General features: G+C 37.4%; 1 protein-coding gene across 1 annotated transcript in view; it reads left to right on the top strand.

The window, feature by feature from the left end:
* The window catches only part of LOC129704532 (contactin-4-like), a 796,241-nt gene that overhangs the window by 246,119 nt on the left and 533,653 nt on the right, over window positions 1-16,469 (top strand). The window contains exons 3-4 of the mRNA XM_055647705.1: window positions 2,400-2,526; window positions 13,755-13,930. Coding sequence (XP_055503680.1) covers window positions 2,400-2,526; window positions 13,755-13,930 — 303 coding nt within the window. The remainder of the gene's footprint in view (window positions 1-2,399; window positions 2,527-13,754; window positions 13,931-16,469) is intronic.

The following is a 16,469-nucleotide window of genomic DNA, read 5'->3' as shown; positions in this document are numbered from 1 at the left end:
GTCAAATGCAGCCTGGTTATTCTAAGCACTTTTTTAAAACATCTGGTATTGTTTGTCCAATTCGTTTTATGACAAGACGTGCAAAAAAGACAAAACTGAATTTTGGATGTAATAATCTTTAAGAAACTAATGTTACATATTGTACAATGCAAGCGTGGTCTATGACATTAAAAGTTTTTTTTTAACTTTCTGTGAGTCTGACAAAGCCTTGGATCAACAAATTATTATTTCAAAAATAGACTTGCTTTATAATTACTCTATGATTAAGCACCAGGTAGAGCAGCTGCAAGTGATTTAATCTATGTTTGTGCAAAGAAAACATTTTAGAAATAAGTGGCATGAATTTTGTGAACTGCCTTTGTTAATTAGACAATAGTCATCAATTCAGAAAGCATTTAGGCTTATTTGATTTTTATCTCTATTTTTTGACTGCACCTTTTAATTGTGGAATGCAAACCCATACATATCACTCTAATTGATGGTGTTAACATTTGTATTTACAATATTTGGCCAATTGTTTGAGTTTTGAAAGAGATGGTGAATGTTCCTGTTTGCTTCACCCAAAAAATCCTACAGTCCAAAATTGTTCTTGTGAATTGGAGGGTCACTTGTGTGAATCTACTGTTGAAACTAGAGAGAGAAGTTGGGAGGTCAAGTTGCAGTTGCTTAAGACGTTGGTGAGGCCGCATTTAGAGTATTGTGTTCAGTTTGGGCGCTATGTCATAGGAAAGATGTTGGGAGGTCTGTGAACCCTGGTGTTCCTTAGGAATCTGTGGTTAGACCACAGTTGTTTGTGATAAATATAAACAGCATGGATGGGTATGTTAGTAAGTTGGTTGGTTAATAAGAGTTGCGGATAGTGAGGAAGGCTGTCAAAGGAGACAGGAGAAATGGCAGACAGAGGTTAATCTGAGCAAGTGTGCGCTGTTGCACTTTGTGAGGTTGAATATAAGGTGAAATTCGACAGTTTATGGTAAGACCCATAACCGTGTACAGACGATACCACAATTCCCTGAAAGTGGCAACAAAATGCATAAGAAGACAGGTGGTATGCTTGACTTCATCAGTCGAGGCATTGAGTTTAAGAGTCAGGGAGTCAAGTTGCAGCTTTAGAAAACATTTTTGAGGGCACATTTGGAATACTATATCCTGGTCTGGTCACCACATTACAGGAAGGAAGTGGCAGCTCCCTTCAGAGGGCACAGAAAGGTTTGTCAGAATGTGCCTGGATTAGTGGATATTAGCTATCAGTTGAATTATTTTCTTTTGAAGTGTCAGAGGTTGAAGGGAGACCTGATAGAAGTACCTAAAATTATGAGAGACATAGATAGGGTAGAAAATCAGAACCTTTTTTCTTTTAACATTTTTAGAGGGCATAGATTTAAGGTAAAATCGTCTCAGCTTTTCACGATCTATATCGATGATTTGGCTGAGGGAACCAAATGTCATAATCCCATATTTTCTGATGATACAATAGTAAATGGATTGGGAGTACAAAAGAGGATGTAAAGAGGTTTTACGAGGATATTGACATGCAGATCAATGGGAAAATATGACAGACCCTACGATGTGGAAAAAGTCTAGTTATGTACATTGGTACAAAATAGTAAAGCAAAGTGACTTGGGTAGGCAAGAGACAGGGAGGATGAAGTCGAGATGAATGTTCAAAGAAATGGCCCTTTCTTAGTCCATTTCATGCTCAGATGTTGAGAAACATTTTGCCCGCAGAAGCGATTTATCTTTGGAATTCCCCACACCAGTGAATGATGGAGCCTCAGACATTTTCAAAGATCGATAGATGTATCCATAACAAGGAAATCAAGGGGATGAGGGAGAGTGCAGAAAGATGGTATTTTGAAATGTCAGACACGAATCTTGATGAATGATAGAACAGATATGAGTGACAAATGGCCAAATTTTGTCTTATTATGTATTTTTAATGTTAAGCAAAGGATTGGCAAAGCACAAATCAAACCGAATATGTTATTTAAAGAAAAACTGAATTTGATCATTTTTTTAATCTAAAAACTTGCTGGACATTTGCTCCCCACTTCAAGATAAGAAATAAGAACAGCAAAGGTTCTGATGTACAGGAATGACATGTTGATAATCCTGCTCATTATTATTATAATGCACATGACACTTTCAATGCCTTGTAACTGTATCTTTTGACTGTTGGCAGACCAATTTCCCTATGAGATAAATAAAGTTGTATCGTATTGTTTCACGTCTACATGCTTTGAATCTAAGTGATGGGTGTTGGCTGCTTGTGTTCTTTCTTTCTGTTAATGAGTTTACAGTAGTTTTGTGTCTGTTTGTTCAGATGACTGATGATGCCAGTATTCGAACAGTCCTTTTATGCATGGCCTAATGGAAACTGTTTCATTTTATTGGCACAGAGAATGGCAAGCCGCACGGGCCAGTTTTTATCCATGAGCCAGATGACATTGTGTTTCCCGTGGACTCTGAAGAAAGGAAGGCCACGTTAAACTGTGAAGCAAAAGGGAATCCAACACCACATTACAGGTTTGCCAACATTATTTTCTATCAATACCTTCCCTTAGGAAAGACTGGTGGTCTCCTTTTAGACATCCTTTCAAATGTTGTAACAGGAAATAAAGAACATGATTGGAATAGGTGTTTGGCTCTGGATGAGATAAATTAAACAGAGCAGTTGTAACTAATCTTTCCATAAAGATTAAGAATAGCGTCAGTGTTTGTACCTGATTTAACTGTTTTTAATTAACATGGATTGAACAGTTTTTAACTCCGTTGCACTGCACAATATCCATCTTTCCCCATTTGTATTTCCACTATCACTTCTTGTGGCATGATCTTTGAAACTGGGATAAACAGTATTGCAGAGGGATCAATATACCAACCATACAAATTGCAATATTATCATCTGTGTCATCGAAATATAACTTGATGTTGATAGACCCGACTGGAAAAAACAATTTATTTGCCTGGACTCATGTTAGTGTATATCTCACAACAATGTGGCAAGTTAACAGAGCTATTTTGACAGAAATGATTGCAGCTGACCTGTTGTTGTGGTGTGATGTTATCAAAATGACATGTTGATGATAAATACTAATCTCAAAATGTGCACAGAAAATTGTGTTGTTGATCTGGAGATTCTTTTTCCAGATAGAAATCTGGAATTGGCACATTTTTAACAATCCCTTTATGGATTTGGAATGTTATTTAACAGATAGTATGTCAATCTGAGGGCTAAAAACAAACAGAAACCATGAAATATTGTAAAATGTCTTATAGACAAATCCTACAACCTACAGGTATCTGTTCTGTATCAGTACAATCATTCATTTTGAGAGGCTTCTAACATTATTTTTTATATTATGTTACCACATTTCTGTATTGGCATGAAAAATGTGGTCACCCATCAACACAGTGCTTGCTGACATTTAGCAATCCATTGATTTAAAATGTGTTATCCTTTGTGTTCAAACTTCTTAGTTGACTCAGTTATTCTTTATTTGAGGACTTGGAACTGTTGCCTCTAATCTCTATGCTCCTCCAATTATTACCCTTTGTGAGCTCCAAATCTCTAATATTGATGCTCATGCTTTCACCTACCCTCGGAACGTGCTTCAGGCCTTCGCCTCTACCTCGCTCTGCTTTGTCGGCAAGATCCTACTTCCCCAAGTATTTGTTAAATTCCCATCGTATTTCGTGACGCAGCTTGGTGCATTATTCTTTCTGATCTTCTTGCGTTTGAGGCAGCACGTCTGCCATCTGGTTCTACATCGGTAGGTGCCTACCCTAAAGCTGCTGTGCAGTACCCTATGACATTTTGCTGTAATAAAGACAATATATAAATAAATCCAAACTGTAGTTTGTAATAAAGTGCCGCTGCTTAGTTAGTCAGTCTGTGTTTTGGGGCGGAATCTACTACTATCACATCATTTTATAGAATAGACAGATCAGCCATGATTGAATGGCAGTAGACTAGATGGACTGAATGGCCTAATTGTACTATCACTTATGATCTTATGACTTAATTGAGCAGTCAATCACCAAATTCTGTCAGCTTATTGCTTGAGCAATAGAAACTTAATGCCAAGACCTAACGCCCATCTTGTGGGGACATATAATCTTCTGCATCTGTTAATTTCAACTTTTCCTTTCAAAGCTACAGTTTTTATTTTAACTTGATGTTTTTTATCTTAAGAAATTATGCCTAAAGTCCTCAGATTCATTATTATAATTAATCATGGGTGCCCCCTCGTCACTAGATCGCTCTTTGAACAGAATTACTAAATCTTTAAAATCCATGCTTCTTCCAGTTCTACTACCTGCAATTGGCTGTTCACTTCACCATTATCTTTCACCCAGCATTGTCAGTCTTTTGACTTAATTACACCTGCCTGCATCCTCTCAACCCTATTATCCTGCCTTCACCCCATAAGCCCTGACACCTGTACTAATCAAGAATGTATCTAGGTAAGAAGGAACTGCAGATGCTGTTTTAAACCGAAGAGACACAAAAAGCTGGAGTAACTCAGTGGGACAGGCAGCATCTCTCGAGAGAAGGAATGTGTGATGTTTCTGGTCGAGACCCTTCTTCCTGAATCTATCTATCTATGCCTTAAAAATATCCATTGATTTGGCCTCCACAGCCTGCTGTGGCAATGAATTTCACAGATTCACCACACTCTGACTAAAGAAGTTTCTCCTCATCTCCTTCCTAAAGGAACATCCTTTAATTCTGAGACTATGACATCTGGTCCTAGACTCTCCGACCAAAGGAAACACCTTCTCCACATCCACTCTATCCAGGTCATAAAAAAAATCATTAACTTGAAACATCATTCTATTTCTCTTCACAGATACAAACTGAGAATCACTAGGATTTTCTCTCCGACTACCTAAATCATCCTTGCTCATTTTGAGCATTTATTTTAACTTTCTGATCGAGACACTATCGACAATAAGTTTTTAAAGGCAAATGCAGAAATCTAAATTTGGAAAATATAAAAGAGCTAAGAAATGGGATATGATGGATAGATAAGGTAGAATTGGTTAAATCTGTCAATTTGACCATGCTTAAATGATCAAATTAAACTATGTCTCTTTGGCTATAGTTATAAAGCACCAAATAACAATTCTGACATTTTTGCTCTATTTTCCTTTTGAAGAATTCTCATGGTTCTATCTCCGTGTCTCTATTAAGTCCAACTGCTTTCTTCTCACCCCCCACCCCACCCCGTCCTGTCCCGTCCCGTCCCGTCCCGCCCCTCCCTTCCTGCTTGCCCATAATAAAACCAAGTGTGGGCACGGAGTACCAAACTTAAATGTCTTTGTATAAAATAAAAATTGGAACCTGGGAATATTCTTGGACAAAACCCCATTTACTCTTATAAGCAATTTCTTCCAGCATTTGTGCGTGTTTTCAAAGATAACGTTAAACATCCAACCTATTACAGAGTGAGTGTATTACAACAGCCAACCAATACTGCTTCGTGTGATATAGTTACAGGTGGACGTTGTCTACAACTCGGGGCTAATTCACCTTCACATTTCTGAGTAATATTTGTGTCACTGCATAAAATATTATCTATTAAGATATTAATATGTAGTAGCTGGGGGCTTCTTGTCTCAAATAAAGCGTCATGCTTTTCACCATAAATTAACTGTGTATGATTTCAGGAAAAAAAATGCCTCTCTTGCATTAAATGAATGCTTCATAACGAGATCTGTCCTACAATTAAAATGTGTGAGACAGAGATAATTCTCAGATATGAGACATCATTTTCATAAAGTAATATGAAGGAAAATCAGTTGTATAAAGCCATTTGTTGAGGCATTACATTAAACAGAGTGGGATTTTAAGTGGGTTACATGGGAGCACAGCTGATGAGAATTCAACTCATTGATGCTGTAGTTTCAGCTCTGACCCTTACCTCATAGGATGGGAATAGTAAGCTCAGATAGGAGATTGCTCTCAAACATGGACTTCCTTCTCCTTTTGACCCATGGCTCAGTTCTCCTATTTACCACTGTCAAGCTGCTAATCTACGCACTTAACTCTGGTTTCAGTGGACCTATTCCTTCATTCCTGCTGTTATCTCCATGTTTGCATCTGTAATTCAATCGAGCAACTGGGCTTAGGATACCTGACCAGCTCTAAACTATCTCTTAAACAGCAAAAAAAAAAATCTGGATCAATCTGTGTAGCAGAGTCATACAGCATGGAAACCGGCCCTTTGGCCCAACTTGCTCACACCGACCAACATGTCGCATCTATACTAGTCCCACCTGTCTGTTTGGCCCATATTTTCTCAGCTGTGTGACTATAATTTGAAATCTTCTTTTTAAGAATAGATTTATATAAAGTGAAAAGTAAGATCAAATAAATGAATAGAAATCAATGGTTTTAAAATGTATAGCTATCAAGATTATCCAATTGAACGATTTCACTTTGACACACTTCACTCATGCAAACTGAATGAGATTAATTCTTAACTACATTTTGTACGATATGTTGCATTGCTTACTGTTACTTTTGCCATTTATGGTGATTTAATTTAAGTTTCCCAATCATAAATGTTCATTTCTTTAAAGTGCATTAGGCTTGTGACTCCTTGCACTCAAAGTAAACAATGGGCAAACAAGCATGATTACCTGTTTCACACGAGCATGTACTGCTGAGTTTTCCAACAGAATCATATATTTTAGTGATAAACTATTGAACTGCCAAATATATGACTTGTTTTAATAAAATGATTAAGGTTATTAAAATAAAATCTTGATTCATGGCATACTTAAGTAAGGTTTAGTGACGTAGTAAGGATTTAATTTTTTTTTCAGTTTGAAAGGATATTATCAGTGAAATTTAATAATAACTAAATAATTGATATTCAATGTACACCACTCTCACATGCATGTCATTAATACAATTAAGGTTCATAAGCTGCTGTAATTAAAACAAATTATCCTGCTCCTTGATTAAAAAAAACTACATGACATGCATTTTCTCTAAAGGGCAAAAGGCTATATGGGTTTCAAAACCAGTTTGGTGAATTTAATCATGAGTTATGCAGGCGTTATTTTAAGAATACTTTTGAATTAATTTAAGACAAAGTGTAGAGCACACATTTGTAATTTAGTATTAATTGGCATTAGAAAATAGGTGCAGGAGGAGGCCATTTGCCCCTTCGAGCCAGCACCGCCATTCATTCTGATCATGGCTGATCATCCACAATCAGTAACTCGTGCGTGCCATCTCCCCATATCCCTTGACTCCGCTAACCCCTAGAACTCTATCTAATTGGACAATTGGATAAGTTAACTTTGGGAAGCTGAAAGCATGGATGGAATTGGAATATGGGATGTTAAGTTGGCACCATAGTTTTTCGGAAAATGAGCTTTCTGGACATTGTCGGCACAGCTTAAGGACTTTGTGACAGGGCTGTTTGAAATCTAAGTAATCCTCTTGATACAGGATAAATATAAATAATCATCACACTGCTAAAATCAATCATGATGGTGAACTTAAAAATAAACAATGACTCATCCAGAGAGTTTTAACATAAATGTAATACTATTGCACAGAAATTGATCAAAAGACATTTATTGGATAGAATACAATTATACAGAGAAAACAGTGAGTTAATTCTCCTTTGGCAAATTGCTTTTCTTCAGTCACCTCTTTGGAAAGCCGAGCGACTTGCAAAGAAATTGATGCAAGGCAAATAGTTAAGTATTGAATTTAGGATTGATAAACTTTTCTTCACTCAAGGCATTAAAGATATGGGGCAGAGGCAGATATATAGTATTCGATAAAAGATCAACCATGTTCTCATCTCACCAGTCTGCATCTACATTGGAACCTTGTGGGGCAAAACTCGTGCAATCTCATTGTAGAAACAAAGAATTGCAGATGCTGTTTTACACAAAAGTGCTGGATTAACCCTATCCTTACCCCCTTCTCTTACATTTCTTCCTCTGGCTTTACGAATTGCAAATTTTCAATCCTTCTATCTCAACCTTCTTTAATTTCTGGCCTTTGTTCTAACCATCTGCCTATCAAAAAGAAACCCTTACCTGTGTCCACCTATTATCTGCCACGCTATGTCCTGTCTCTCCTCTCTCCCAGTTTTCTTTCCCTCCCTACTACTAGTCTAAAGAAGGGCCTGAACCTGAAATGCCACTGATCCATGCTCTCCAGAGATGCTGCCTGACCTGCTGACTTACTCCAGCACTTGTGTGTCCTTTCATGCAATCTCACTCTCTGGTGAGCTGGGTCCTCTGGCAATCTTTTCACTTGCATGTTTCTAGGCAACTCTTGGCTTGGTATGTCATAAGCAGGCCCCATTCTAAGTCTCTTTAAAATTACACTCATTGTTGGTGTTTCTGGAATGGTGACCGAGCACAAAAGCAGTAGATAGTATGTTTTTTCCTGGTGCCCTTTCTCTGTTTCAAAACTGCCGGAGAGTCCGGATGCGTATATCAGCAACATATGACCTATTCATAATGAACAAGATATACGGTCAAAAACTATGATTGGAATTTAATAGAATGGTAAGTTTCTGAATAAGACGTCATATGAGTTGGAGTATGCATTTGGTGATAAGACTTTTGAAATTGGAAAGAAATAGTCATAAGGTCACAAGGTCAAATGAAATTAATGGCTACAGTTTTTAGATTGATAGAATTGCCAATGTTCAGCAAAAAAATCTTGAAATAGAATAGGTGTAGAAGTGATGTTGGATGCTGTTGAAGCTGTTTTGTGCCAAATTCTGGTGTTAAAGAGGATGGCGGGGGTGAGGAGGGGAACAAGGCCTTCACAGATTTTGGGCGGCACATTGGCGCAGCAGTGGAGTTGCAGCCTTACAGCGCTTGCAGCGCCGGAGACCCGGGTTCAATCCCAACTACGGGTGCTGTCTGTATGGAGTTTGTACATTTTCCCCGCGCCTGTGTGGGTTTTCTCGGAGATCTTTGGTTTCCTCCCACACTCTAAAGACGTACAGATATGTGAATTGGCTTAGTATAAATTGGTATAAATTGCACCTAGCGTGTGTAGGATAGTGTTAGTGTGCGGGGATCGCTGGTCGGCGCGGACTCAGTGGGCCAAAGGGCCTGTTTCCACGCTGTATCTCTAAACTAAACTAATATAATAGTGCAGGGAAAAGCAACAGCAGCTATTGGAGGTAGTGTGGCTGCAGTTAGATATACAGCAAGAAGCAAAATCAAGTGATTGTACTAAATTAAATGGGAACGTGCTCAACCTAAAGACATGGATGAATAATGAACCATAGTCACAAGCTGACACTTGTGACATTAATTAAGTTTGATTAATTGCTATCACTGAGATGGTGAAATTCAAAAACACCATCTTCGTAATGTTATTTTTGTAAAAATTAACCAACTTAGTAATTAGTGTTGTTATCCTCCTCTTTCTGTCGCACCTTGGCTCAAAATGGTGCCTTATCTCCAGGCTAAATAATTCTACATGACACATACCGTACCATTGTAATATTAATCACATATTTTGCACTATGATATTGCTATTCCTGGCATTTAATCATAACAATAAACATCATGAAATAGCCTCAAATATTTTCCCCTGCTGACTATACCTAAGACAGTATTTAAGATGCTAAAAAAAACTCTGATGAGAATCATTAGTGTTATGACAGCAACAGATCCATCACTAATAAACTGGGCTTTCTGCCATTTCCTGTAATTTAGAAATAAATTCACAATCGGGAATTTGACAGTGAATTGCGACATCATATCAAAACCAGCAAAGGTAATTCTCCAATCCTTAATTGTTCTGCAATAAAAGGAATATATGAATAATCCTCAGGATCTTCCGAGTATTGGTCCATGATACCACAGATATCTCTATGTTGGAGATTGTTGGTGGATTCGTCCAAGAATCATAGAGCATGGAAACAGGCCCTTTGGCCAAACTTGCCCAAACTGATCAACATGTCCCATCTACAATAGTCCCAACAATTCAAATTTGGCCCATATCCCTCTCAACCTCTCCTATCCATGTACCTGTCCAAATGTATTTTAAATGTTGTTATAGTACGTGCCTCAACTACTTTTGGCTGCATGTTCTGTATCCCCACCATTCTCTGTGTGAAAAAGTTGTCCCTCAGGTTCCTATTAAATCTTTCTTTTCTCAACTTAAATCTGTGTTTTCTGCTTCTTGATTATCATACTCTTTGAAAAACAATATAAGCATTGAAGTGCTTCTGAATGTTCATCAATCTTATTTGCATTGTCTATAAAATGTAACCGCGAGAGCAGGTTCCCAATATTGAGGAGCAACAATCAGTTCATTAAAGCAGCATTTTGGATATCCGGCAGATGACGTCCAAAGCGTGAGTCAATAAGTGATAAACAGTATATGCCCACAACAAAATGCTTAACAGTGGCCACATTTAATCATGAGTGTCGAGTCACAACATATAGACTGCAGTGGTTCAAGAAAAAAAGCTGTCTGCCAGTTTCTCAATTTGCTAGCTCTTCAGCTGTTCTGATGCCCCAAAGAGTTAATTTTAAAATTTGGGATTACTGCCTGGGTAATACAAGTCATGTCTATGAAAAAAAAATGATAATGTGGTACCAATGTTATTTTTGGACATTGAGACATTAATTGCCCATGAGCAAGAACCTTTGAATGGTATGTACTGCTGATATTCAGTTGCCAATTCCTGGGATATTTAAAGCATAGAACAAATGTACACTGATCTTAATTCTAGTATAAATGATAGAAAAATATGATTTCTTCAGATACTACTTTTATGCATAATGCTCTTGAAGTATAGAACATTACCATGAATATCAAAAGGCATTTCACAATTCTGCTTTCACTTCAAATATAATTTGTTTCTCATATTTGGTTTGCGTACAGTCAGTTATGATAGAAACTGCTTTATAAGTTAATCGGCCTATTATTCGACACAGAAAAACTGACCTTTAACACTAAAACTATATAGCTTCTGAAGCATTTGAAAGTTGCTTTTATACAAATAATCATGCATAAATAGGTTTTCATTATCTAAAGAAACTGCCCTTTTCCTGACTCAATGGTTTTACAATTGCTGCTTGGAATATATTAAAACACCAATTCACCACAGTGTTGCACCATCTATAAAAATGCTGCTTTTGAATAATTTATTCTTGATGTGTCCTCATGAATAAATTGTTGTTATACATTGAAAGTTCTACCTAATGTGCAAGAATTATAATGAATATCCAGTTTTCCTCTGAACAAGCAACATCTTCCCAAAATAGAAACTAATCATCAACTCAGTTGACATCTTGAATAACCAGCAGCTAAGACTGTTAACTCACTGTAAAAATACAACCTTATTTATGGTGGCACCCAGGAATAACTCCAAAAATAATCATCACAACAACTTTAAGATATTACATCTCAAATTGCACTTGGAGTTGGAATGTGCTCTTTCAATCTTCTAAGTGCAAAATAAAGAAATTAAATGTTAGGCAGACATCCAGCTATGTAGCTTTGTGGCTATATAGCCAAATGGAAGCAACTTGTAATAACAAAATTGATATTTAATGATATGTGGCTGCTAAAAACTAAAATATGCTACTGAGATATTGCAGCTAGCTTTACATGGAGGATTGGTCTGTCATGTGGTCTTAATAAGGAATAGCAAGTTATAAAAACAAATTTAAAAAATAAATATTCTACCTACAAATGTTGCTGCCAGTTGTTGCCAAATGTTACTCCACCACTTTGTCTTTTTTTGTAAATCTGCAGCTGTAGTTCCTTGTGTCCACAAAGTTGCGAAATGCATTTCGGTGCCATTCATTTTGCAACACGATGAAAGCCAATAAACTGCAGGAATCTGTATTATATACCAAAGATACAGCAATGTCAAAGGATTGGAGGCAATCCTTGTGATGCAGAGAAAGTTACTATAATATGCTGGTGAAAGGCAGATTATGTTACAGTTCACTGTGCCGATTGACAGGAAAGTACATTTCAATTGAAGCTACTTGCAATAAATACAAACAGTTGACAAACGTTTCACTTTGATTTTAAATGCAAGCCTCACGTTGAAATCTGCAAATACTCTGCAAGTCAGGCCCATCTGTGGGAAGAGACACGGTTAACGTTTCAGATGGTAAAGATTCCGACTTCATACTCCAACTTTAGTGAGGTGATACAGCATGGAAACAGCCCCTGTGCCCTTCAGAGACCCCGCTGACCATTGATCATCTGTTCACACCGGTTCCACGTTATCTCACTTTTTCATCACTCTCCACACTGAAGGCAATTTACAGAGGCTAATTAACATGCAGACCCGCACGTCTTTGGGATGTAGGCGGAAACCTGAGCACCCGGAGAAAACCCACGCAGTCACAGGGCGAACGTGCAAGCTCCACACAGAGAGCACCCAAGGTCAAGTTCGAACCAAGGCCTCTGGCACTGTGAGGCAGCAGCTCCACCAGCTGTGCCAGTGAGACATAGATGCAGCTTGGACTTGCTGAGTATTTGCAGCAGCTTCTGTTTTTGTTATAGATTTCTAGCACCTGAAATTTGTTTATAAGTTTCACATTGAAAATTATTGGCCAGTGACAAGAATACATAGACACAAAGTATGAAACCCTGTTTATTCCAGCAGGCTCCCCCTACCAACTGCTTTCGCCCAACTCCTTCTGCAACCATGCCATCTCCCCCATCGATGCATTTGTCCCAGATGTTTTGCTGCTGGGACCAGTCCACAAAACCTATCTTTGAGCAAACGAGTCCTCCCCACAACTCCCTGATCTCAGAGGCTTTTGAACTATTTTTTAAATATATTTTTCTTTTAACTATATTTTTAAACCATTTTTGAATGACTGATGGTCCAAAATATATATATATTTAAAAAAAACTTGAAATGCATTTGCTTAAATTGTTTTCAATTTTTATTGAAAATTTCAAGACCGAGTAGAGGAAAATTCATTTACCTGCTCAGGTAGGTTGGTGATCTTATTTAAATGAATGACATCTTGTAGTTGGTGCAGAGCAGAGGGACAGGGTACAAAGTGGCCAGGACATTGTGATTTGTCCCAGACTTTGGGCTGATCCGGGTTGCTGGTACCTCACTGCCCACCGATCACTGATGTTCCCAATGCCCTTCTGTGGGTGGGGAGCATCTGGCCATCAGAAAGCAAGCTTCAATGGGGTTTTATGGTCACATGTACCGAGGTTCAGTGAAATTCAATTTTTTAATACATTTCATTTAAAATGTTATTATGCTCAATCATACGCACGTACAAGTGTAGGAACAGTACATTACACTGAGGCAGTACTGAGGAATTCTGGAGTTTGCATGTTTTCCTTGTGATCGTGTGGGTTTCCTTTGGGTGCTCTGCACTGCTGTACAATTAGAACTTTGTCAATTCAAGCCATACCCCATACATTTGTTTTTTTAACTTGAATAATTTAATTCCTGCTTACCTTTAATCACAGCAAAACACTGGGCAGGCAAACAAATAATAGAAACAAGGAACTGCAGATGTTGGTTTAGACAAAAAGACACAAAGTATTGGAGTATGTCAGTGATTCAGGCAGCATCTCTGGAGAAAATGGATAGATGACGTTTCAGGCTGAGACCTATCCTGAAAGATCCCGACCCAAAATATTACCTATCCATATTCTGCAGAGATGTTTCATGACCCACTGAGTTACTCCAACACTTTGCTTCCTTTTCCGGGCAAACAACATTTATATATTTGTCTTTTTTGTCTTGCAGATGGCAAAGAAATGGCACAGATTTTGACATAAGCTTGGATTACCGTTATAATTTGATTGGTGGCAGTCTGGTGATCAATAACCCAGTTAGGACTCAAGATTATGGAACCTACCAATGTTTTGTAACAAATTCGTTTGGCACAATCGTGAGCAGAGAAGTGAAGCTTCAGTTTGCATGTAAGTTGGCACTATTCCTTTCATACAATAAACGACTTCGGAGAATAGCCTTGTGTATTTGTTTAGATACCGTTTAAGTGTTATTTTCTGAATATGTACTGGCAAGAAAGAATATTGCCTGTTACAAATATATATTGTACAAATTCAGACATTTAGCTTGAATTTTTTGTCCAAAAGTTCTGATTGTCCTTTATGTTGATGGTAAGTGACGTTTCTAAACTTTTACTTAGAAAATTCATAAATTATATATGCTGTTTCATAGTGGAAGCTTCAATTGAATCTGTTCAATAAGCAAAGATTTAATTTCGCACTATTTTAGAAACCACAAATACACTGAGAAATTGCCAATCAAAACACTTTGTGAAAATCACATTTAAATGTTCTTTATAGAAATCTCTGTCATGCATTGATTATTGAGAGTTCGTTCCCAGCAGTCCTTTAATTATTTAGAATTTATATTTGATTTGGGTAAGAAAAGTGTGGATTTTTAGTGTGAGCAACTCCTTGAGCCATTAATTTATTTTCATTTATTTATTCTTTGCTTAATAAAATCTATTTCCCAAAGCACGTCAAATCTATCTTTCAAAATGAAGAGTGAGTATTTTGTGTTTGTTCAATGAAGAAATCCCTGTTTTGTGGCTCTGGATGTTTTATGTTGACTCTAAAATAATGCATGGAATTAAAGAAATGTTAAACTACAACTGTTCTTAAATTTCAATAAATACAATGTACAATGTCGGGAAGCTAGCTCAGCTGTGTTTTAACTTCTTTCAAACAAACTGATCTTGCTATTTGATACAAATATGCTACCTTTCACAAAGTAGTGAACATGGGTATTTGTGTACACAGGATTGCTTGCGAAAATGTTTCACTTATTTACTTTTATTTTGGATTTTGCAACTTTGGAAGCCACAAATGTTTAGGTGTTCTGCCAATGCTTATGATTTCAAGAATGGATCAGAAAAGATGATAACTTGATGAGCATGTTCTTTCACAGCTTACAGCCACTCTGTGTGTCTTGACTCTGAGCGAGGTGGCTTTCCTTCTGGGTATCCATATTGATGTAGTTCTGATGATGCCATGTCTCAAGGTTTTAATTTCAATGTAAAGTCAATCAATGAGGAGATGTCTTCATTGGTGAGCACTGCAATGCCAGGTCTTTAGTACAAAATGGCAATGCTGATATTGTTAGTATTTCCTCATGGATTTGTGCTCTTTTATCTGGTATTTAATTCTCACTCAAGTTGGAAAGAAATGGATAAGAGAATGTCATATAAAATAATGTAAAGGATGTTAGATTTATGATTTCTCAAAGTTCAATTAATTTTTGGGAATCTCTAATTGAATCAGTGAATTTGTGAAAAGAGCGATACTTTGTCAGGACAGTTAAAAATGAACAAAGATCATTGTTGGCTTCGTAAATCTCTTCTTTTGCTCAATGTCTTAGTTGTATGTTTTTAAAGATGTGAACTGTCTATAGGATGGATTGGCGATTGTGCAACTGATATTGGGCTTTGAACCTCATTTATACCAAATTGTGAATGAATACATTGGCTCACCCTGCTCCACTGTCATTCAGATTTTTCCATCAATTCCACAGAGGTAGGGGCACAATCAGACAGGCAGTCACAATTTGGAGAACGGAGGTGGAGGAGGCAATTGTGAAAAGTCTGATTACATTAGATAGAGTGGGGGCTCCAAATATTATTGTAAATATTAACCTTGCATTTGTTTTTGGTGAGTCTGAAGGTTCAGGATTCTTGTCACCCTTTCGAAATATAATCAGCAGAATGTATTCTCCAGTGTGGTCCTGGAAGCATTGATGATTTAGTCTTTAGTTGAGGTGTTTAACTGAGATCCCATTAAACAATTTCAAAGTGGAGGAAGACAGTTAAGTTTCAAGTTTATTGTCATTTGCACGAGTTCAGAGAGGCACAGGTACATTGAAAAATCTTGCTTGCAGCAGCATCAAAGGCACATAGATTTGGACAAAATCAAAACACAAATGATGCATAATTTAGATCTCTAGGGGCTAGTGGAATCAAGGGATATGGGGAGAAGGCAGGCACGGGTTATTGATTGGGGATGATCAGCCATGATCAAAATGAATGGTGGTGCTGACTCGAAAGGCCGAATGGCCTCCTTCTGCACCTATTTCCTATGTTTCTATATTTTCTATTATACGCAAAAGTTTTAAAGAAAGAAAATTTATGAAAAGCATGAATAGAAAAGAAAAAAATAACAAGTCCACAGAGTTCTGTTGTCAAGAAAGGGCTCAGGTTGTGCAGAACCCTGTAGTTATAGGTAAGTAGCGGTTACCAAACCGTGTGGTGTGGGACGTCAAGCCTTTAGCCCAACTGTAGCAGCAAGAAAGGGCGTGGACTAGATGGTGGGAAAACTTGATAATAGAAGCAACTATTTTGAAGCAGCATCTTACATTCCACTGCATAGAGTTTACCATACCAGGCTATGATGCAACCAGTTAGGATACTTTCTACTGGGCATCTATAAATGTTTTTTAGAGCATGTTGAATCTCTT

Source organism: Leucoraja erinacea, chromosome 16 (genome assembly GCF_028641065.1).
Source record: "Leucoraja erinacea ecotype New England chromosome 16, Leri_hhj_1, whole genome shotgun sequence".
Taxonomy (NCBI): Eukaryota; Metazoa; Chordata; class Chondrichthyes; order Rajiformes; family Rajidae; genus Leucoraja; species Leucoraja erinaceus.
This window is presented reverse-complemented; position numbering and strand designations above follow the sequence as displayed.